General features: G+C 37.5%; 2 protein-coding genes across 3 annotated transcripts in view; one reads left to right on the plus strand and one right to left on the minus strand.

Moving 5' to 3' along the window:
- The window catches only part of SWIP (strumpellin and WASH-interacting protein), a 64,447-nt gene extending 57,109 nt beyond the window's left edge, over nt 1–7,338 (plus strand). For both annotated transcript variants that reach the window (XM_089249928.1, XM_089249927.1), the window contains exons 30-32: nt 3,284–3,385; nt 3,676–3,769; nt 7,023–7,338. In XM_089249928.1, the coding sequence (XP_089106054.1) occupies nt 3,284–3,385; nt 3,676–3,769; nt 7,023–7,033 (207 nt within the window). In that variant the 3' untranslated portion in view covers nt 7,034–7,338. The remainder of the gene's footprint in view (nt 1–3,283; nt 3,386–3,675; nt 3,770–7,022) is intronic.
- A 3,021-nt stretch (nt 7,339–10,359) lies between these two features.
- Trs20 (trafficking protein particle complex subunit 2) lies at nt 10,360–24,224 on the minus strand. Its single transcript, XM_089249610.1, has 4 exons — nt 24,057–24,224; nt 20,495–20,642; nt 11,566–11,651; nt 10,360–10,551 (listed from the first exon to the last, which is right to left on the minus strand). Exons 1-4 carry the CDS (start codon nt 24,153–24,155, stop codon nt 10,453–10,455), a joined length of 432 nt encoding a protein of 143 aa, XP_089105736.1. The 5' UTR covers nt 24,156–24,224; the 3' UTR covers nt 10,360–10,452.
- Between the last annotated feature and the right edge of the window lie 877 nt (nt 24,225–25,101).

Consider the following 25,101-nt stretch of genomic DNA (forward strand, 5'->3'; position numbering starts at 1 on the left):
CCCAAGGACCAGTAACATATCTGAAAACCTGAAACAATTTGTGGGCCATTAATTTACAGCATGAGTGAAGTGACCAGATGTGCAGTAAAATATGAGACATTTTGTGTTTTCATATATTTTTAGCTGTTTCGACCTCGTTTGCCCCATTTTTTAATGTAGCTTATTTGAATTTATAATCTTTATTGAAACCTTAAATGGAGATAATTTTCCTAACTTATAAGTTACACATTTGGCAATTGTGGCTAATACTCATCACATATATATTTGTATTACTCAACATTCTTTTCTCTGAACTACATTTTAGTTCACTGCAATTTCCAGTAGTCCTTCATTTCCCTCCCATCTGTAGTTTCCAGCAATTTTAAAAACAGTAGATGATTTTTCTGAGTCATGGCAACGTTTTTAGTGATGCCCTGTTTTTTGCTGCATTTGAGATACCAATTTTCAATATTTCTTTCAATTAAATATGGTCATTTTGTCATGATAAAGGTTTTTTTCTGTGTTCATTGTGATTTGTATCGGCCCTTCATTTCCTTGTGCTGTAGTAGTTGTAGCAATATTTAGCAAATTTTTCAAAAATTTCATTTTTTGGCCACAATTAGTATTTAGGATTGCAACTATTTTCCACCCCGTATTTTACTTGATGAACAATGGTTGAAAATCTAATTTTTATTTGAACCCACAAAGATATTACTGACATCAATTACAACAATTGAACATTTTTTCCTTTAATTAAAATTAATTTATCAAGACTGCCCATGGACCACCTATACTGTTGTTGAAGAGCATGGTTTGAGAAACACTCTTAGTCTATAGGTCCTCCTATGATGAGTTAAAAATAGACAAAAATAAATCAGACATTTGTCATTTATCTAATACAGGGTGGCTTGAAACTACATTTTGAAGACATTGAGGGGAGAAACATAATATTGAAATGAACCACAGCTGAACAAATCTCCAAACATTTACATGCCTGACTTAAAGTAATACATGCCGAATCAATATTTCATACGATAGCATCGGCCGCAGCATTAAAAAAATACATGCCTGTCAAAATTTTTAAATGCCCTGGCCATGTCAGGCAAAAGATTTGGCCAGCCCTAAAATGAACCTTATCCACATGGGGAAAAAGCATGATTGTAATTATCACCCAAAAGTTATTTAAGGATATGGAGGGCTGATCATTAATCATGATAGTGGGGATTTTCATAACCATGCTGTACAACATTGCAGCAACACTTATAGCTTCAAAGGTTTTGATAGCTGGCTGATGCAAAGATAAATCCAGGAAAGAAAACTCAAACTGCCCTTGTGGGGAATCAAACCCACATCCTCTCACTTGCCAGGTGAGCACCCTAGACCTAATGCCGTCTCAACGCATGAGCCCATCCGGGCACCTCATGAAAATAAGATCTAGTTCAAAATTTCAGAGAGTAACCAAGGGCTCCCACTCATCATACTTTTTGGTGAAATGTCGTACTTTTTTTTTTACCAAATCCTATCAAAAAAAATTTGTGTAATTGATTTTAATTGAGGAGGGAATCCTCAGTATATTGCCAAATATTATACAAATGTTGTAGATTGCAGTTAATAATTCTACCAAAGCAGAAATTGTATCATTTTTAGGGTTATTTGGGTGGTGTATGTGGACCATTTGGTTTACTAAATTTTCATTTGTTTAGTTTGAGGGTTCAACAAGTAGAGTAGTCATTAAAAACTTCTGTCTGGATGGGAAAAATAATTTTGTATTTACTACTTCATGGTCTTGAACAGCAACTAACATTCATCATTCAAAATTATGGTCCACATTTTGTGTATAAGTGAAACAACAGTTTGCATAACAAAACAGTTGAATGCATAGACCTATTCTAGGTTTTTAGCATTTAATTGTCTCCTGTATTTTTATGGCATGCAGAGGTGTAAACAATATTTACAATCCTCAACAAAGGGCTAGAAATGAAAGTATTTCATTTGTCAAAAACTATTACACTGGCATTGTGAACAGTAAAATTTAAACAAATCCCTTTAAAAAAAGATGGACAATGCAGTAAAACCATCCGGTTCACCTTGACTTATTTACATTGGACTTCGTAATTTACATATTTTGCGCTGTGCTTTTGAAAGTGGTCTAGTATGGGGCCGGAACTAGGGGAGCAGAGTTGCCCCGGATGGGAAATTTATATAGGTGTCAACACCATTGTAAAGTTCTCGAATTTTGTGGTGAGTGGCAAAATCCTGTTTGCCTCGAGCAGAAAGATAATACAAAATTCCTAGTTACGGCCCTGGTCTGGAAAGAACATCATTCTTAAAAAAGTTATGTCTTTATAATTCGCTGTGCATTGTCAAAGAGAGTTGACATACTGGACTGTGAAAGAGTTCAAAAAAGAATGCAATTTATATTGTGAGAGACAGATATCAGACAGTGTATATTGAGAGACAGAATAGAATTATCTGTGGTTGCTAGTACACTGTTTTGGCCAAAAATTGTTTTTGTTCCCAAGTCATTTTTATCATTTTGCTTTGGCTTGAGTCAATCTTATAAGATACTGAAATAGTGCTTAGTACTATGAAAAAAAAATCAATTGCTTAGTGCTGTGAAAGAAAAAATCAATTCCTTTTTTTTTAAATAGAAAATAATTTTTTAAACAATTTTTTTTATTATGCTACGATTATGTTGTGTGTGTAACCTCCCCATCCTACTTTTAAGTTCCACTTTTTCTAATTTTTTGAGTGGGAGCCCTGGAGTAACCATGTTAATAATTAGTAGGCAGTCATATATATATTTCTACCGGGGGAGGGGGTGCTGAAAAAAAATCTGCCTGGGGGTTCTTAAGATGGCCCTGCCTAGACCGCTAGACTACAAAGGCAACAAATTCTCTGTCTTTGTGGTCTAGGGCACTCACCTGGCAAGTGAGAGGACATAAGTTCAATTATTCGCAAAGACAGTTAAATTTCCTTTCCTGGATTTATTGTTGATTCTCTGCCGGCTGTCGAAACTTCATAGTAATAGCGGAAAGTGAGACATCATCTTTGGACTCATAGCTGTGTCATTATAACAAAACCTTGTTATAAAGAAATTCCAGGTTTTCGCATTGTTCATAAGTGAACTTATCTGGGGTATTGGAAAAGTGTTCGTTAAAACGAAGTTTTCCCTATAAGGGTACTGGACTATATTGCTATATTGAGGTGTTGCAAACTTGCTGGATTTGTGTAAACAACCTTTTTTTCCTCAATGTTACATATATCTAAAATCTTTTATTTAATTGGCTTTTTGTTTTTGAAGGAAGCAGTTGTGAAGCAGAAAGCAGTCGCTGCTGGGAAAGATGATGAAAAACTACAGCAGACGATGACATTAACACTGAGAAGGTTGGAAGTAAACCAACAGGTACATTGAATTTTTCTTTACCTATGGAATTCTGAGCAATTGTATGTGAGCTGATGAAAATTTTATCATTACTTTATTTGTATTTTGAGTGAAACTTTTTGAAATCGTATAGATTGCTGTAATATTTAAACTGTAAGGATCAACAGGGGAAAACATTAAGGTGGGACAGCACAGAAAAGTAACAAAAATTAATTTAAAAAAAAAATTTCTGTAAGTTAATTTCATGAAAATATGTGTGAAATATTAGATTATGTATCATGCATGTGCATTTTCTCTTTTTTTCCCCCAAGGAATTCGACTTATTAAATTATTCACTGAGTAGTGCCCGAATATTCTTCAGAGCCGATCTCACCATGGAAGAAGAGAAGAATCAGAAATCTGAAGGTAAGTTGTGTATTGCCGGTTACAAATAAATTATTTTTCTGTGAAGACAGGTCACATGTCGATACGTGTCCTTAAGTGCAACGTTTAAATTGCATTAAGGGTTTTTGTATACATTGCTGCAAGTGATCAGGCAAAGACACATTGACAATGAACAAACAATGTATTAAGTTTTCCAACAACCAAAGAATTCTGAACAGTAAAGTTTATCACCTTTTTCACAAATCGAGGGATTCGAAGGGGCAGGGCCGCAACTACGGGGTGGGGGGTAAGTGAGTCTCATGCCCGGGCACTGAACCAGAAGGGGAGAAAATTTTATTCTCAAACCTCTCCTTCAACATTACAAAGGGGGCGCCAAAATGCGCACTTGCCCCGGGTGACTAAGCATCCAGTTGCAGCCCTGTGAAGGGGTCAAGGCAAGTCCTCCTGCCAAGTAGTAACGAATCTGCAGGGTCTGGTTGGTGGGGATGAGCGATCGGCGGCGACGAGTAGTCAGCAACGAGTCTGTAGGATCCAGTCGGTGGCGACGAGATTATAGTGTCTGATTGACGGCGACAAATGTTCGGCGAAGATGAGTCCATGGGATCCACTCGGCGGCGACAAGATAGTAAGGTCCGGTCAGCAGCGATGAACGATCGGCGACGACGAGGCCATACGGTCCGCTCGGCGGTGATGGATGCGTAGGTTCCCGCTGATTTGGTTAGTCCATCTTATGATGAGGCAAGGGTGTTCAAGAACAGTAGATTAGTCCAACATAGTAGGTTGAGATGATGAATCTATCTGAAAATTCAGCATAGGTGCAACTTTTGGTGGAGGCACCCTCAAAGAAGTTCTAACCATGTTTTTTTCAGAGATCTCAACAATGACTTAGTAGATCGCTTCTAGGGATGGGGAACTTTTATCACAGTGCTTTTACGCTCCGTGAATTCACAAATGCAGCCAAGCAAGAAGGAACTACCCCTTCATAGACGAGTTAAAGTGCTCCAAGTGCCATCTAGACTAATTTCCATAGTAGGAAGAATTTCCCTCTCCCCGCTATTGCAGTGGCATAGCCGAAAATCATGTCCCCTTGATGTAAGGAAGATGACATAACTCCTCAAGAGATATACAATCCATGTCCAGGAGATCATCACATAAGACATGGTTTCTTAACCAGGGAGGTCTGTGAGAGCATTTCAGGGTGTTCGTGAGATTGATTGAGAGAAAATTCAACTAAATATAAATTTTTTCATACACTAAATGAAATTAAGTGCATTCATAATTTCATAAAGGAATCGGTAGCTTCGTCATTTCCATTCAACATGCAGTTGGATACAGACATTTCTCAATGCTGTCTGCTTCTTGTTTTGTTTGCTATGTGCACGTTGGAGCCATCAAAAAATTCTTATTTTGTCAGCATCCTTCGGAAACTACAAAGGCCATCAATGTTTTCGAAATGATAAAAACATTTTTTTTTTGCCTACAAAATTTTGGTTGGAAAGAGAAACTTCATTCAATTTGCTTTGATGGAGCTCCTGTGATGTTTGGTGATAAATCTGGTTGCACTACTTTGGTGGAAAAAGAAGCTTCTCTCCAGTCATCATTCATTGCTTTTTGACAGGTATGCACTGGCAACAAAGACTCTTGCACCAACTCTGAAATTAATTTTGTCAACAGCCATAAAAGTTAACTCTATCAGAAACAGGTCTTTGAGACATCAAAGTTTTAAAAGATTTTGTTTATGTAAAAAAAACGAAAAACGTATGTAGCAGAAAGTGTTTAAGTACAATTCAAATACAAGGCCACAACAGGCAAAATGCCCAACAAGGTGGCTGAGAAAAAGATGCCCATAATAAAATATGGATGTCATATATTTCAAAAATACAGCAACCCAATTAAAAATACAATTACAAACAATATATATATATATATAGACACGATAATATATTACAATGCGCATAAGTAATACTTATGGTTGTCTTATTCTAAGTATGGCTAACTTCTTGATTTACCACAACATGTTTATCGTATTTCTTTTTAAACGTGTCAGTTGTGTTAGAATTTACTACCTCCGGAGGTAAGCTATTCTTTTTATTAACAACCCTATTAGAGAAAAATTCTCTGAGACACCATAACCTAGAATTGTCCCTTACTAAACAATACTGGTGTTCGTTTGTAAAAGCAATTGATTGATGGCAAATTAATAAATCATGGCCCATCCTATCCATACCGTTGAAAATTTTGTGTACTTTGATCATATCTCCCCGACATCTGCATCCATCCAATGTAAACATATTCAAAAAATGAAGTCTCTCTTCATAACTCAAGCCGCATGTGCCAATGAGGATACATGTAGCTATCTATGCACTCTTTCAACTGACTCCCTCCGTAGGTTTGGTTTCCAAAACCTTACAGCATAGGACGGAAAAGCCGAAGAATGACTTTTAGAGAACACGAAGACATATAACATGGATTTAATTTTATTTATCGCTGGCACACACACACATTTTTTGTTCTTTTGAAACATTTGATATCTTTATGCATTTTCATCTACGAACTGTCTCCCAACTAGTTTTTCAACAAATTTTCAAATAAATTTCGATAATGTGGAAACATGTCTAACTTTGAAAATACACCCGGCCCTTTGTGATTCTGCTTCAGGTCAGCATTGTACTATAAAAGTTATGGAAAAGATGTTTTATTAAACTTTTATTGTGTAAGGTCGGTCTAAAACTAGTTTTACTGTGTATTTCAAAGGTGTCAAACAAAAAACACATACTCATTGCATGATTGTTTCGTAGTTTTTATTTTATAATATTTTATATGTGTTTATATAGTCTAGCGGTTTAGGGCACTCACCCAGAAAGTGAGAGCATGTGGGTTCGATTCCCTGCATAGGCAGTTGAATTTTCTCTCTTTCCTACATATATCTTTGCATCAGCCAGCTGTTAAAAACCTTTGCATGGATAGTAGAGAGGTGACGTCATCGTTGGATCATTTATTGTTTAACTCTTGAAGAAGGAGAAATAAAAACTGGATTTTTTTAGATTATTTTTGGCATTTTAGCAAAAGTTTCTTAATTTGTAACTCTTTATAAATGAATATTTTTTGTATCTTCGACATTAGTTCTATGACAATTACTTTCAAATCATTCATTAAAGGGAGATTCTCATTATAAGGTGTGCTTGTTATAAAGGACTATTACTGTTTTTGAGTACTTCATTATTCTCTGCAAATATATAAAAATTTATGGGTTGTTTGAATGCTTTATTTATAGGTTCATCATAACAGGATTTATCTGTGACATCAAGAATCAGTTGTGCATAAATTTTTGAAACATTAATTTGATTACTTCTATTCCATGAATTTGGTACTCATGATTAATGGTACATCAGTCCTGAGACTGGTTTGTCTCCCCGTTGAGCAGACGCCACAATTTGGTACTGTTAATTCATATTATTGTTGCTGCAGAAACTTTTCATGGCATTATGACAAGAAGATTTATCAAAAGACAGTAGTGTAAAAAAAAGTGAATAGAAAATGTATATATCATGAATATTACAATACAAATAAAATCTACTTATTATTACAAAGTGATTTTTAAAATTAAACTGGAAAATATTTTGATGAATTAATCAAAAACCATGGTTTCTGTGAGGATCGTCTATATTTTTTTAAAGTAATAACATAAAAGGTTTGATTGTGTACATTTGTAAATAAATTCTTTAAATGTTGATTCTCTGCTGATGTAAATTTGTATTTTCCTCTTTTTTTGATTGAATACAAAATATATATATGATAGATGAATTATGAGTTCAGTTGTATGTAAATCTACATGATTTTCAATATTTTTCCTTTATTCAAGTTTTTTTTGTCTTATTGAGTCATGAAAATTGTATTTGATTTTTTTTAATGAAATCCATCTTATGAAACACGGACACTGAATTTCATTCCAAAACTACAGTAAACAAAAAAGAAATTGTGAATCTTTCTTTTGTGAAATGAAAAAACAAAATATTTTGAGATAAAGAAAAAAAAGCAAGCGAGAGAAGTAGGCAGCAAATTAATCTAGTAGGATGTAAACTTGGAAAGTCATCTGGTCTCTGCCTAAAATCAAACCCAACCGAATCTTGCAAACTGGACGAGTAAGCTATTATATACATCACTTGAGATGGAGACATGACTCTGCCTTCTTTATTTCACACACTATGGCATGAGGTGCTAAAGTAGAAACATTAGAGTAGCCTTCCTTAACTTCAGCAAATGGTCCCCGGTGGGACAGTAGAGAGAAAGAGATGAATATTTCTCAGTCCAGTACATCAAGGAAATAGACCTCCTCTGGATATTATGCCAAGGTGAGTTTGGCTGAGAAAAAGCCATCTGACTTTGTAATCTAGAAAAAATTGTTTGGTCGATCCAGAATTTAGGTAGAATTTCAGTCACGTGAACACCACAGATTTTTGAGAGGTTACAGTATATACTGAGGAAGAATTGTTGAAGATGAAAACTTTGCTGTTATTCCAAGGCTTGACATGACATTTGCCATTTTTGCAGACTAGCCACAATTTCATACCTGAAATCCAAAGTTATTTTTATTTTTTTTTTTTTAAACCGAGCACAACTCAGGTCTATCACCATGGGCAATTTACTACCTAGTGAGTTGTGCCGGAAGTGTAAGTATGTGTACCTAACAGTCTGAGTGCGTATTTAGTGTTGTGTATGATTTTTTTAGTGTTGCCATCTATAGCTTAGAAGTGAAGTGAGTGATGTGTAGTGACTGAATATTTGTACTGTTTGTAGGCCTGTTGCTCTCTGTGGTGAGACTTTTTAACGGGGAGATCGGCTCGCATTTGCGCCTCGAAGTTGGGAACCACCGAAAACCAACTTCAGCTGACCACCACTGTGGGGCTCGAACCCAGATCCCCGCAATGCGAGTCCGTCATTATGACCACTCGACCACCACAGCGGCATCCAAAGTTTTTTTTTTTCAAAGCGAGCACAACTCAGGTCTATTGCCATAGGCAATTTACTACCTAGTGAGTTGTGCCGGAATTATGTGTGCACCTAACAGTCTGAGTGCGTATCTAGTGTTGTGTATGATTTTTCAGTGCTGCCATCTATATCTCAGAAGTGAAGTGAGTGATGTGTAGTGACTGAATATTTGTACTGTTTGTAGGCCTGTTGCTCTCTGTGGCGAGACTTTTTAACGGGGAGATCGGCTCGCATTTGCGCCTCGAAGTTGGGAACCACAGATCCAAAGTTATTGCATGCCTTAAGAAATTTATTTGATGCGATGCTCATCAATAATTTACTGCAGATCTTCAATTCATAAGTGAAAGTTGTTTTCTTGGCTTCTCAAACCAAGGTTTTATGAAAACTTTTGAAGCACACTACATATAGTGTTTGTTTGCACAGATTTTCAGGGAATGTGGAATTTTTTTAAGGACCTGACTGCTACCATGAGGTAACTTAGATTTTATGAAGCCGTCATTTTATAGAAATAAATTTTTATTAACTTTCCATGAAATATGTGCATAAATAACTGCTTTTATTGTAATATTTAAAAAATGGATGTTTTTCCTAAATTTTGGTTTTAATCAACTAATACTTGTCTAATACAGACAGCAGAACCTTGATTATCCAAACACATCGGGACCGAAGGGTGTTTGGAAAATCTATTTCAAAAAATTAATTTGATAATGCAAAGGAATAAATTGAAATTCAGTAACAAATGATCACCCCCCCCCCCCCCGGGCAATAAGAACTCTTTTGTTGTCAAAAGAAGACTCACTCCTCCCTCTCATTAAAGCACACCCATAGGATTAAGATGAATTCGTCAGATGAAGAAAAAAAAAAAAAGATGGCAGCTAAATCTGCTCCTACTCACGTGTTTGCTTATTAGTCGTTTATAACTACATGAACTGTATTTGGATCTACTCCTACTTACATCTGTAGCTCACAGGTATGGTACGTACAGTTTTTTTTTCAGAAGTGAATTATTGTACAATGGAACAAAGCTATCGAGTTGCGAGATAAGAGGATTATAAGTTACACGAAAATACCAACTGTTGAGACACCTATTGCGTAACTTTAAGGTATTATTCTCTACTTTGTTGGAAACCTTTCAGTTGTATGAAGAACCATTTGGCATGGACTCAATGAGTTTGTTTTGAGGGGGAGGGGGGAATACAGACTGTTTAATCGTTCTATTTTCACACAATAGAAAAAAAAACCAAATTTGGATGATTTAAGGCTCCAAATCGTCTATCAAGCTGAAGTCACTAATTCTTTATAGGATTCTGACTTTATCACTGCTAAAGCTCTAATTTTGTTTCTTTTCAAGTTATACCTCAAAACTTTTGTTCACTGTGAGTCTGAAATATCAATAGTGATGTGTATTGCATAGCAGATGTCATATGTTTATGCAAAACACCTTTGAACCTAAAAGAAAAGTAGTGTTTTCCCATAGAAGCATGCTATCTACTGATGTTGCTTCAACAACACCATTCAAACTTACTAATACTCCAGACATACCAAATGTGCTATTTGGGATAGGACTTAAAAAGTGCTACTACACATCAATTTCATAGTAAGAAAGGAGGAAAAATATGATATTGCATTCAAATTTTTATTTTTGGTGAAAAACAGAACATCATATTTACAACACTGAATTATATACGAGTTTTACAAAAGGTTATCGTCACTTTTCAGCTAGTCAAGTGCTTCCTTCCATAGAACTGGACCTTTTTCTCGAAAGCCACAGACTTTATAGGAGTGTTATGCTCGTAAAAAGGATTCATAGCATGCTGAAAATAAGACATTTGACAAGTTAGTCTTTATCATGTGTCACATACAAAATTGATTCAATTTTTTCTTTTATATACAAATAATTCCTTGTTATGAAAAAACATGGTCCGATCAAGACAACGGATGTGACAGGGAACTTTCCCATAGAATAGGCTAGGTAAGTTTCTAGTCATGCCCCCCCCCCCACATCCTACAGAAGGGCTACCCTACACTGGGATCTTTGACTAGTCCCCTCTAGAATGAATTTACAGTGAAAAAAGACAACATAGAATGATTATAAGATGGCAGCACTACACATGACTAGCATTACATAGAAAAAAATGTCACATTAGGTACACACACATTCTAGCATGGACCAATTCCTTAGAAGGATGAGGTGCATTCGTGGTTTAGTAGTAGTGAAAAAAAAATTGTCTCAAAGAGAACTAACATATTTGCCAAGGGCCTGATATAAGAAACAGGCCCTTCCCCAGGCTGGAGGCCCCTGCCTTGTGAGGGCCAAGTTTCTAGCACAATGACACGTAATATTAAAAAAATATGGCCCACATGCTCAAAAGAAAATTCTGTGACTTGACATTTAACATCACGTTGGCAAATTAACACTTTTTTTAGGTGAAATAGCTCTTTTGCTTGCAAAATGAAATGTTTGTTGAGATTTGGCACAATGACGATCCACAATACAAACTACAGTAGTTTTTGCTTGTCGCTGTGATGACTTTTCAACGGAAACCTGTTCACACTCAAAAACAAAGTAAAAAAGTCAGAGAAATCTATCTTCAGCTGACCACAACTGCACGATCGTAGGTATAATTATTTCCAGCTTTCACAATGGGAGGCCATGATTTTCAGGGATAAAATCGAGCATGAGAAAAATATGCTGCCCTTTTCTCATTTTGTGACTTTTCCAGGACTTCGCAACTTTTCATGAAGGGAGACACCTTGAATACGAATTACATTTTTATTAATTACATTACTGAATAAATTACATACTGTTTACCAAGCTATATACATACTTTGATGAAAATTTCATAAACATCATGGAAGAAATTCTTTATCCCATCCTCATTCTTCTGATCATGCAGCATTATCAACCTCGCTTCTGTGATCACTCATTAAGGGGAAATTATGAATGCATCGACTGTTTGATTAGCCAACTGCACAATGGTTCAAAACCACATACACTGTTATTACTTCTTTTGAAAAACACCCCAATACAGGGCATTTTGAAAAGACTTTTTTTTTCTTTGAAAAATTTTAGAGATGAGGTAGGACAAACAGGCATGAACAAATGAACACCAGGCCTCTGCCACCGGACCTATCCTGAGATCTCTTCTAGCACAGCTTCACGGCCAAGGTCTGGAACAAAATGCTACAAGATGACAAAAATTATAACTAAAGTTTTTTCCAGATAACCTTTTTATTAATTCTGATTACAACAAATAGTCTCAATTTGTAACATAAACATTTTTTAGAAACCACATTAATTTGAATTTAAGTAGCTGCAATACTAAACTTCAAACGCTTTGTAAAATTTTGAGCTTCGCGCAGCACCTCTTCTTTAAAAAGTTTATCCCATTCCCAACTCAAAGTCGTCTTCAGTGATGCCAAACTTTGGTAGCTCTTAGCACAAGCCCTGTTCTTCAGAATGGACCACCTAGTTTTGTTGGCAGTACTTTTTCTTCTTCAACCTGAATGGTTACCTTCATGACCCGGCTCCTTAAACCGCTTAATTGCCCTTCAGAAAAGTGAATGGGCAATAACAAGAGATTTTGCAATGCCATAATTTTGTTTGCTCTTCTGATACAAAGCAATGATCCTAACACTGTTATCTGACATTTTTTATCACAAAAATTTATTGAAATCACAAATTATATTTAAGAATACATTCTTTAACATTACAACGAGATAAGAAAATTAACCAAATTTTCACCAGTCAGTGTGTGACGTATATTTTATATAACTATATAAGCCTGTTTTCTCTCTATCCTACGTCACCTTCTTCTCTCGCCCTCCACTTTTTTCAGGTGGAAAAACGATATAAAAAAGGGAAGATCCTTCCACGGTCTGTATGACTGTTGATTAAAACTTGAGTTCCATAAAATAAAGATGATTTCAAATGAGAGTTTCCCTCATAAGAGCATTCGAAAATTTGTATACTTATTTTTTGTCAACCCGTAGTGTTGTGTCTGATTTTTCAGTGATGCCATCTATAATTAAAATTGTGAGTGAAGTGCAATGATAAAATATTTGTGCCATTGTAGGACTGTTGCTCTCTGTGACATTCACGCCTCAAAGTTAACAATTCAGCCAATCACCATGGCACTGGTAGGGTTCAAACTCTGGTCCTCGCGATGCAAGTCTGTCATTATGGCCACTCTACTACCACAATGGCAGGACAAACGGGCAGTAACTTTCTTTTATTATGGTATGCGTGGTCTGAAATTAATCATAAAGGGGCACTGGAGAGTGCTGCATGCATGGATTTTTTCCGTTAACCAAAAAAGACGTTTGCTGAATTGTCTAGTGCAGGGAGACCTTCAAGACATTGCGGGCCAAAATAAACTTTCCACAAAGCCTGAGGCCCACCAACTCATGTATAGAATTCAAAGAGTAAATTCAGATTCAAAAGGACCCGATGTAATGAACAGTGGCATCTTAACGGACGGGTCAGTCTGACCCAAGACATTGAACACGGAGCCCCAAATAATTTAAAACCTTTATTTTATAACCTTTACTATAAAAACCCTGGAATATCTAGCTTCTGCGATTTTGGATGCCGATTTTTCCTCTCATGAAATACAGGGTATCCCATATAAATTTGGACAGATTATAAGAAAATAAACTAATCAATGTGCTGGGGAATGGCTTGCTTGTGTCCTTGGACTATTCAGAGAGTCATTTTTTTAACCACAAGATAAAAAAAAAATAGTTAAAATTCTCATGAATTGGTAGGTCTATTTGGCATCACGTTGATAAAATACATGAACCAGAGTCAACATCACAAGTCTTTCAAACATACAAAAAAATATAAAGTCATAATTCCATTTGCATTAATTTCTAGGAAGGTAAACTGGTTGTTGATAAGGTAAGATAAGTTGTTAAGGTAAGCTGGTCATTGATTCCCATTGCCTTTTAGAAGAATTTAATTTGGTTATTTTCAGAAAACAAGACTATGCAGCACCATTTTTTCTAGTCACTGACAAGTCTAAGGGTACATCCTAGTATATTAAATTGATTTTTCAAAATCTGTCCAAAATTGTGGGCCTTCAAAGAAGTATTTGGATCCTGGGTCTCTATCCCCACTCCACATATACTTATTGTGTTAATTCACTAAATACACAACGTTACTGATGAGTCTGGGACTCATCTTGCACAAAGCTTCATCAATTTTTTTTTTTTAATTCATCAATGTTTCCAGATATTTCCCAAAAATGGTCACAGCAAAAAGTAACGAGAAACATGAAAATTCACGTATCTGCCATTTTCGCTTCCAATGTGAAAGACAGGTGTAGCAACACTTTTCAAATACACAACAGGCAAAAGTTTTAACATCATAACTCTGCTTTTTTGAGCTAACCGCAAGTAGGTAATATGATTGTTGTTTGGTCAATGTTTGTGGAGACATCTAATTTAATTTTAAATTGAATTTTGACAATTAGCCTCAGAGAAAAATTTGGCTATCAGTGTGTATATACCATGACTCTTTTGGAACGATAGTTCTGGAGAAAAATATCTTCACACAGGATTCAACATTACAAATGGAATATACAGTGAAACCTCGATGTAACAATAAATCCCACTACGACAATGTTTTTTCAAGTCTTGTTTGGAAATGTCTGAACTTAAATACAAGGAGGGACAAATCCTAGGTGCCAGGTTGCCATGAGGACTAAAAATTGGCATTAGCGCCTAAAATGTTCTTCAAGTACACTGCTCAAAACAATTAGGGGAGCAAGCAAAAAAGTGAAGAAAACCGTGCGAGACAGCCACGTATTGGCATGCAATGGATAGTACACGCGTATCAATGCGCAATACAGAAAAAAGATGTAAAAAAATTTGGAATTAATCTTTAATTCTTTGAAAATATGGAAAAAAGATGATTTAGGGCAACAATTTGGTTACATGTAAACGATAAAAAAAAAGTACTGTTTAGACATGATGCATGAGTTTTAATAGGGCTTGTGGTCTCCTCGAACAGCTAAGACTGCTGCACACCTGTTTGCCATGGATGCGATGAGGTTATCAATCAGACTTTGGGGAATACTGTTCCACTCCTCAAGAAGTGCAATCTGCAAGTCTCAGACAGTAACAGGCGGCCTTGGTCGCGCAGCAATGCATCGTCCGAGCATGTCCCAAACATGCTCGATTGGATTCAGATCAGGAGAGCACGCTGGCCATTCCATACGCTGTATTGTTTCAGCTTCAAGCATGTTCTCCACCAGACGAGCTCTATGCGGTCGGGCATTATCATCCTGAAAAACAAAGGAATCTCCAATGGCTCCAGTGTAAGGGATGACATGAGGTCGCAGTATCTCGTCTGCATACCTTCGGGCCGTCAAAGTGCCATTCCGAATGATATGCAGGTCCGTACGTCCGCCTATGCTGATTCCACCCCATACCATACAACCAGCTCGTCTGTATTGTGACCTTTCATGAACGAATGCGGGGTTATTTCGAGTGCCCCTGTCCCTCCATACCAGAACACGTCGGGTGTCACACTCCAGACTGAATCGGGACTCGTCTGTAAACAGCACTTGGCTCCAATCATGTTGCTCCCAATCTCGATGTTCAGCAGCCCATCTTCTTCGGGCCGCACGGTGGCGTGGGGTCAACGGAATGCAGACCATTGACCTACGTGCATAGAGCCCTCCCTCATGAAGCCGATTACGTACTGTTTGGCTGGACACCCTTTGTCCTGTTGCCAAGAGCAACCGTCTTTGCAGCTGCGTAGCATTCTCTGTTCTGTTTCGACGGGCCGTTAACCATATATACCGGCCATCAGTTGCTGTAGTGGCACGTGGCTGACCTTGCCCTGGTCGACGTCTAACATTTCCTGTTTCTTGGAATCGATTCCCCAGCCTTGCAACAACACTTCTGGTGACTCCAACAGCGTCTGCGACACTACGTTGTGTTTGCCCGGATTCCAGTCTGCCTATAACACGCCATGCCATGGATTCCGGTAAATCACGTTGTTGAGACATCCTCAAGTCACATTGTCTCAAAAAAAAATACTGCGCAATCGAATTTCACAGTTACGGCAGTAAAACAAGCGTTTCTGCAACATCCCGATTTCTGCCCTTATCTCCTTTTTCTGGTTTTTGACGTCACGAACTTTGATTTGCATATGAAGTTTTCTTCTTCCGTTTCCTGCTAGGCTTTAAATTATGGATGATTCATTTTATGTTACTTATCGGTATACATCTTTGCGTAATTTTGTTAAAACCATGTGCTCCCCTAATTGTTTTGAGCAGTGTATACTCATTTGAAATTTTTTTTTTATATTTATCAAATTCACCAATTACACTTGAGCAGGGGTGGCCAATAGCTGGCTCGCGGGCCGCAAGCGACAAGATGAAAAAAGTATCTATGTATGATATTTTTATATTAGTTTCAATTGACGAAATCGGAGTTGTTGATGCATAAAAAAACATTTCTGATTCGACAAAAACAATTTGCATTTTTAACACACGAACACCTCTTTAAACACACAGGTCATATGATTGATTTCTTAAACCAACTGTCAGAGTTATGGAAGTAGCAGTAGCAGATTTCCTCGCGCAATCATCGGAGGTCAGTGATGGTAATGTCGACGAGAAAATCTAGACGCACCTTTGATGGGCATCTTTTTCTCAGCCACCTCGTTGGACATTTTGCCTGTTGTGGCGTTGCATTTGTATTTGTACAGTGCATGTACTATTACTTAACCGTATATGCACCTCGTACGCGTTTCTCTACGGAATCTCTAACAAATTGGTACATGCCGGAATGTGAGTGTACGTGTTATGAACCTAACGTGAAGTTTGTTTATGTCTAAAGCTTTACAGTACATGTACTGCAATTCAGTAGTTCTCAAAGTATGCATTGCTGTTCTTATAGGCAATGCCAATCTGTGCCAGAGACAAGCTGTCTATACTGGTGCGTGTGCCTGTTCAGTGCTTTGATGTGGATCTTTATTAGACTATTCTGTGGGGGGGGGGGGGACGAATAAACGTTAACTGAAGCAAGGAAGAAATGGGGGAGATATAAAGTTAAAAAACCACTGCTGTAAATGGTTCGTCGAATTGTCTAACATTTCCTGTTTCTTGGAATCGATTCCCCAGCCGTGCAACAACACTTCTGGTGACTCCAACAGCGTCCGCGACACTACGTTGTGTTTGCCCGGATTCCAGTCTGCCTATAACACGCCATACCATGGATTCCGGTAAATCACGTTGTTGAGACATCCTCAAGTCACATTGTCTCAAAAAAAAATACTGCGCAATCGAATTTCACAGTTACGGCAGTAAAACAAGCGTTTCTGCAACATCCCGATTTCTGCCCTTATCTCCTTTTTCTGGTTTTTGACGTCACGAACTTTGATTTGCATATGAAGTTTTCTTCTTCCGTTTCCTGCTAGGCTTTAAATTATGGATGATTCATTTTATGTTACTTATCGGTATACATCTTTGCGTAATTTTGTTAAAACCATGTGCTCCCCTAATTGTTTTGAGCAGTGTATACTCATTTGAAATTTTTTTTTTATATTTATCAAATTCACCAATTACACTTGAGCAGGGGTGGCCAATAGCTGGCTCGCGGGCCGCAAGCGACAAGATGAAAAAAGTATCTATGTATGATATTTTTATATTAGTTTCAATTGACGAAATCGGAGTTGTTGATGCATAAAAAAACATTTCTGATTCGACAAAAACAATTTGCATTTTTAACACACGAACACCTCTTTAAACACACAGGTCATATGATTGATTTCTTAAACCAACTGTCAGAGTTATGGAAGTAGCAGTAGCAGATTTCCTCGCGCAATCATCGGAGGTCAGTGATGGTAATGTCGACGAGAAAATCTAGACGCACCTTTGATGGGCATCTTTTTCTCAGCCACCTCGTTGGACATTTTGCCTGTTGTGGCGTTGCATTTGTATTTGTACAGTGCATGTACTATTACTTAACCGTATATGCACCTCGTACGCGTTTCTCTACGGAATCTCTAACAAATTGGTACATGCCGGAATGTGAGTGTACGTGTTATGAACCTAACGTGAAGTTTGTTTATGTCTAAAGCTTTACAGTACATGTACTGCAATTCAGTAGTTCTCAAAGTATGCATTGCTGTTCTTATAGGCAATGCCAATCTGTGCCAGAGACAAGCTGTCTATACTGGTGCGTGTGCCTGTTCAGTGCTTTGATGTGGATCTTTATTAGACTATTCTGTGGGGGGGGGGGGGGGGGGGACGAATAAACGTTAACTGAAGCAAGGAAGAAATGGGGGAGATATAAAGTTAAAAAACCACTGCTGTAAATGGTTCGTCGAATTGTCTAACATTTCCTGTTTCTTGGAATCGATTCCCCAGCCGTGCAACAACACTTCTGGTGACTCCAACAGCGTCCGCGACACTACGTTGTGTTTGCCCGGATTCCAGTCTGCCTATAACACGCCATACCATGGATTCCGGTAAATCACGTTGTTGAGACATCCTCAAGTCACATTGTCTCAAAAAAAAATACTGCGCAATCGAATTTCACAGTTACGGCAGTAAAACAAGCGTTTCTGCAACATCCCGATTTCTGCCCTTATCTCCTTTTTCTGGTTTTTGACGTCACGAACTTTGATTTGCATATGAAGTTTTCTTCTTCCGTTTCCTGCTAGGCTTTAAATTATGGATGATTCATTTTATGTTACTTATCGGTATACATCTTTGCGTAATTTTGTTAAAACCATGTGCTCCCCTAATTGTTTTGAGCAGTGTATACTCATTTGAAATTTTTTTTTTATATTTATCAAATTCACCAATTACACTTGAGCAGGGGTGGCCAATAGCTGGCTCGCGGGCCGCAAGCGACAAGATGAAAAAAGTATCTATGTATGATATTTTTATATTAGTTTCAATTGACGAAATCGGAGTTGTTGATGCATAAAAAAACATTTCTGATTCGACAAAAACAATTTGCATTTTTAACACACGAACACCTCTTTAAACACACAGGTCATATGATTGATTTCTTAAACCAACTGTCAGAGTTATGGAAGTAGCAGTAGCAGATTTCCTCGCGCAATCATCGGAGGTCAGTGATGGTAATGTCGACGAGAAAATCTAGACGCACCTTTGATGGGCATCTTTTTCTCAGCCACCTCGTTGGACATTTTGCCTGTTGTGGCGTTGCATTTGTATTTGTACAGTGCATGTACTATTACTTAACCGTATATGCACCTCGTACGCGTTTCTCTACGGAATCTCTAACAAATTGGTACATGCCGGAATGTGAGTGTACGTGTTATGAACCTAACGTGAAGTTTGTTTATGTCTAAAGCTTTACAGTACATGTACTGCAATTCAGTAGTTCTCAAAGTATGCATTGCTGTTCTTATAGGCAATGCCAATCTGTGCCAGAGACAAGCTGTCTATACTGGTGCGTGTGCCTGTTCAGTGCTTTGATGTGGATCTTTATTAGACTATTCTGTGGGGGGGGGGGGGGGACGAATAAACGTTAACTGAAGCAAGGAAGAAATGGGGGAGATATAAAGTTAAAAAACCACTGCTGTAAATGGTTCGTCGAATTGTCTAACATTTCCTGTTTCTTGGAATCGATTCCCCAGCCGTGCAACAACACTTCTGGTGACTCCAACAGCGTCCGCGACACTACGTTGTGTTTGCCCGGATTCCAGTCTGCCTATAACACGCCATACCATGGATTCCGGTAAATCACGTTGTTGAGACATCCTCAAGTCACATTGTCTCAAAAAAAAATACTGCGCAATCGAATTTCACAGTTACGGCAGTAAAACAAGCGTTTCTGCAACATCCCGATTTCTGCCCTTATCTCCTTTTTCTGGTTTTTGACGTCACGAACTTTGATTTGCATATGAAGTTTTCTTCTTCCGTTTCCTGCTAGGCTTTAAATTATGGATGATTCATTTTATGTTACTTATCGGTATACATCTTTGCGTAATTTTGTTAAAACCATGTGCTCCCCTAATTGTTTTGAGCAGTGTAGTTACCAAATTGCAGGCTGAGAGCGGTACAGAATGTTTGAAATTCATAGCAGCATATCTGCCAACATGAAAGAGGGTCGAATATGCCCTTAAAAAGTCAAAAGAAGGATTATTTTGTACTTTTTTCTCCAGGTAAAAATTTTTGAAAAAGGGTAAAAGTCTTGAGGCACCTCAATTTTTTTTAAATTCGTCCAGCCCTGCTATAATGTTGAACTACTGCCTCTAGATATAATGATAATCGCTCTAGAATGATATTTTTTCTTGGTCCATAGTATTATTATATCAAGGTTTCATTAATATCATTATATGGGATATGTAATATCATAACATAATTTATTTGTCCCCAGTCAATTATGATAAAACTATACAAATTAAGAGTTCACAATTAAATTACATATTTTACAATATTTGAAAGAAAAAAATTATGTTTGAATGGACACAGTAGAACAGTTAATTCATAAATGGATGAAGAAAGCTGGGACAGGGAAGAGAGCAGCAGTTAAAAGAAGCTAGTAAAATGCTCTTGACCCTATGACAAAGTTTCTGTATCATTATGGGAAGTGTGTCAGGACGAGAAATATATTGTTATATAAGTGATTATCATTACAGAGGGTATTGTCGCACAGGATTTGCATTGATATGATATCACAATGATCAGCAATGACATTAAATTATAAGTGCACAGACACATATGCAAGCTAAGGTTTCATGAATTTCACAAGTGCAAAGGATACTGCCAGCAGTAACGAAAGCAGAGACAAACCACTCTTCAAACTTATCAACAACTTTCAAGTACATGTTATTGGATGCCCACATATGCTCATCAACCATATCCAGCGCTGCATGGGCAATGAACTGCATCAAGTGCCGATTATCTTCCCTCTGAAAAAAAATATAAATAAATAAATATATATGGTAAATTTCTAATACCTGAAACCTCCATGACTGACAATTCTCATTAGCGAACACTTTTAAAGTCTGTGAAATAGAGCCTCAACGTATTTTTCTATATCATAACGGACACTCCCATTAGCGAACAAAACTTTTGGTCCCATGGTGTCTGTTATTAACAGCTCCCAAAGCATACAGTTTACCTTTCTGTCGCCAAGTTCTTTAACTGCAAATAAGATTTCATAAGTTCTATAAGATTCCATAAGGCCGCTGTGGTGGTCGAGTGGTTATAGTGCCGGACTCGTGATGCGAGGATCCGGGTTCGAACCCCACAGTGGTGGTCGGCTGAAGTTGGTTTTCTGTGGTTCCCAACTTCAAGGCGCAAATGCGAGCCGATCTCCCCGTTAAAAAGTCTCGCCACAAGAGAGCAACAGTCCTACAACGGTAAATCATTCAACCATAACACTTCACTCATAGTTAGTAAAACTGGGGGCAGATGACAGCACTACACATAACAAGCATTACACAGAAACAAACTATACGTCAGGTTGCACTACACGTACACGCACATTCCCGCATTTACCGATTCGTTGGGGGGTTCCGCGGGGGGGGGGGGGGGTGCATGTGTGGTGTAGCAGTAGTAGGTAGGGGCTCGGGGATCCATGATGTTCTTAAGTCAGCCACCTCGTTGGGCAATTTGCCTGTTGTGGCGTTGTATTTGTATTTGTATAAGTGAGGTTGCCAGCAATTTGTGATTGCATCATGAATGAATGCCAGAACTTTGCCACTGGACTTATCCCGTTGCCGAGATCTGTTCCAGCTCAGCTTAAACAAGGTTTGCATCAAAATTTCCTCCCCCTCCTTGGAGACTCAATATTTTTTTGTTCGCCAAACATTTCCATCAGCATAGAAATTTAAAAAAAGCCACAAAAAAAAAAAAAAATAGTACAATATACCATCATTCCCAAAATATACACGACACAAAACAAGCTGCGGCAAAAAAAAAAAATCAACATCAACTAAAGTTTTTGCATCAATAATTTTATGAAACCATCAGCACATTTTCAGCAAGAAACTTGACTTCCTTTTGTTGGAACGAGGAAGAATTTATAAAAAACTGAAGAGTTTTCTCATCTGATAAGAGAATATTCATCCAGGAAAAAATTAACGAGCCGAGAATGCATATTTAAGTAGCGAGCAAGATAACACAAGAGTTGGCGATTAGAGTTTAACACACTGTTGGCAATAAGAATAAAAAATAGTGCTAAAAAGATAGGGATAGCACATTGGAGTGAAAGCATTCCCGTCACAAATGAAAAATTTTGAAAGCGCAAGAGTCCAAAAAAACTGGCTATCACTCTCTGCTGTTACTGCAGAGGTTCTGACAGGTGACTGATGCAAAGATAAATTAAGGAAAGAGAAAATTTAACTGCCTTTGCAGCAAATCAAACCCACATCATATCACTTACCGAATGAGTGCACTAGAGCACTACACTACAAAGGCAATCAACATAGGCGGGATATGGGGCATGCCCCCCCCCCCAGCATCAAAGGGGGAGTCCATTGATCTAATCATGCCCCCCCCCTCCAGGCTTCCAAGTCTACCTCTGCCTATGGCAATCAATCTCTTCTTATAGATTGTGTGTGCTGAACGGGATTGTACATGGACAGCCAGATAAAACTAAAGGCCTGTTTACATGTGTTAAGTGATTAAGTAGTTAACTAAATTTTAAAGTTTTAAAATTAAGTTTTCAAATATGTTAAAATGTATGCAGACAATAAGGGCTGTTTATACGGGTTTAGTTGGTAAGTGCTTAAGTAATTCAGTGAAATAAAGATGATTATATTTTCCCCTTAAGTAGACCTATGCGCATGTGCCAGTGGGCATGACCTGCCACTCTTGGAGGGGTCTTTTCGCTCTCTCTCTCGAGAAGGGGGGTTTATTTTGATCTTAAGAAAGAACCTGTTTATGCTCCGTCATCTCCTGTTGTTTAGCTAGAATTCCACGGAAATATAGGATGGCGAAGTGGGCAGAGGACGCAACCTTCAAGTTTGTTGAATCTCTGCCATGAATGTTTGTTGAACTATAGAAATGAAAACTACATTAGCAAACAAGCTAAAAATTAATTGATGTTGGAAATAGTGGAAGCTATGGAATATTCGGTCGACGTGCTGCTCCCACGAGTAGAAAAAAAATTGAAGATTCAAAAATATCGGGTGCTGGTGTGGAGGATTTATTATATATTGAAACCTGGACAGGTTTGGAATATTTCTCTCATCCAAAACGAATTTGCTGCCGTCTATTGGGAAAAATACATAATCAAGTATTTAACATAAAAGATAGTATTTACATTAAATAAAAAAAAATAATATTTCAAGTATTTTTATGTTTAATGCACCCTTAGAATTTCCTATACAGGCCAAGAATCTTCTCCCATAATCTTTTCAGCTTACGTAATTCATAATTCCTCCTCTTTAACTTCGATTAAAATATCATATAATCGTGTATCGATACTAGTATTTACATCAGTTTATAATATGTTGTGTATTCTTCCCCCCCCCCCTGTATAAATAAATAAATTTATTCTTCTTTGAAAATATATATACATATCATATAATGTGGCTCTGATCACAATATTCGTAATTTGTACCGGATCATCTTCATCCATTGTTGAGGAGAAGCTATGAGCTTTAAAAAAACACCTCTCCGATTGCCAGATGTATAAAAAATTATTACTATTATTTTCTCTCTCTCCCTCCGTTGATTTGAGTAGACTGTAGTGCATATATGCACTAGTTGCTGCTGGCCTCCATAAAAATTATCCAATGAGCATCTACTTGATATATCGTGTAGACACTTTTTGAACAATCTGTAACTTAAAATTTAGTTACCAACTTAATCACTTAGCCCGTGTAAATGGGCATTAAGGCCAAAGCTCACACTGACACCAGATGGCGACTTATCTGAAGATGATGCCACTTTTTTTCCTTATCTGGATTTATCTTCGCATCAGCGAGCTGTTGAAACCTTCGAAGAGCAAGAGTGCCAAGGCAAGCTCTTGCCAAAGGAAAAAAACCCACCAATTTGGCTGTAATCTCGCTTGCGGAATTACAGCCTTACCAGAACTACTACGCCAAAAAAAAAAAAAAAGCGGTATGTAACCATCGTCATCCTCCCCTGGTACATTTTCAATGCATTATAATTATTTGCATTATAAGCGTTAATTATAAGCATTATAATCATAAATATTTTTTCCCTAACAAATAGCGCCAAATCGAGTCTGGCGATGAAAAAAATAGTAGCTAAACAACGGGGTTGCCAAAAAATTTGGATTTGTCACATGCAAAATCAAATGATAAACAATAAAAAGTTTAATATTCAATTACACTAACTCAATTTCGTACCTTTGTATCTGATCTCGTGCTCGGGAAAAACTCCATCTCAAAAATCGGATTGTCATAATAACCAACGATCACGAAGTAATAACTACCCGTGGTCGTCATATTACCATATAACAACTTTGACTACTAATAAAGTTTATTTACAAAGTATTTTCATTGGTCACGACGACTGTGACTTCTTCTTCTTCTTCAATTATACAGGGCTTTATGCCTTCGGGCCATTAGAGAAAGAAACATTCCACAAAAGCATAGAAAATGTTATAAAATATACAAACGAAAGAGCTGTCATCAATCACAGAACACATAGGAATTCCAGCAATTTCCATTCTTCCCTCTTCTTCAGAAGGGTATGAAAGAAAAAAAAAAACAAAAAAAAAAAACACAAACCAGACGAAACAAACGCAGATGGAGATGTTATATGAGATGGAGAAGAAGTCTTCAGGCTTAGGGGACGATGCTAAGCCGCTTTAGAATGATATGATGACATGGAGTCCCTGGATGAGTGTGTGGTAACAAAAATGAAACCAAACAACCAAGACAGAAAAGGACAAAAACCAAACGAGAGAAAGAAAAGGGGGAGAGAAAAAATAATAAAAACTCACGAAAAACGTTGACTAAGGGTAAAGAACCTCTCAAAGCTACAGATAATGTTCTCAGGTCTGCCTGAACAGAACTCGGACCAACACCTAACTGGTGGAGAAAGAGAATTAAAAGTTGAGAACCGAACCTGGGAGAACCTAATACAAGAAAACAAAAAATGAGATGAAGTTTCAGGAATCTTGCATTGTGGACAGAGAGGGTTAGCCATTTTCCTGATACGATGTAGGTATTCGTTCAAGGGAGCGCTATTGCAAATGAGTTTGTAAAATAAACATTCCAACCTTCTGTTCGAAAACAAAGGGGAGAAGTTCTGGCAGCAGTTATAGAAGAAGCTAAACTCAGGAATAGATAAGAAAAGAGCATTGCGAATATTTTCCTTGAAGTAGCGATAGTAAATCGAACGAATGTCCTCCACATAAAGGCTAGAAGGTAGAAGATCAACAGTAGA

This window comes from Pholcus phalangioides, unplaced genomic scaffold, assembly GCF_987345545.1.
Source record: "Pholcus phalangioides strain wild (caught in Gottingen) unplaced genomic scaffold, Ppha-v1.0 ptg000022l_1, whole genome shotgun sequence".
NCBI lineage: Eukaryota > Metazoa > Arthropoda > Arachnida > Araneae > Pholcidae > Pholcus > Pholcus phalangioides.

What these genes read in the sequence shown, in the direction of transcription:
- Trs20 (XM_089249610.1), bottom strand. Translation starts at nt 24,155, where the DNA reads ATGACGACCACGGGTAGTTATTACTTCGTGATCGTTGGTTATTATGAC. An exon ending in GCACGAGATCAGATACAAAG is followed by an intron (nt 20,643 to 24,056) that starts GTACGAAATTGA and finishes ATTTTTTTTCAG; the next exon opens with AGGGAAGATAATCGGCACTT. An exon ending in TGCTTTCGTTACTGCTGGCA is followed by an intron (nt 11,652 to 20,494) that starts GTATCCTTTGCA and finishes GAGTGATCACAG; the next exon opens with AAGCGAGGTTGATAATGCTG.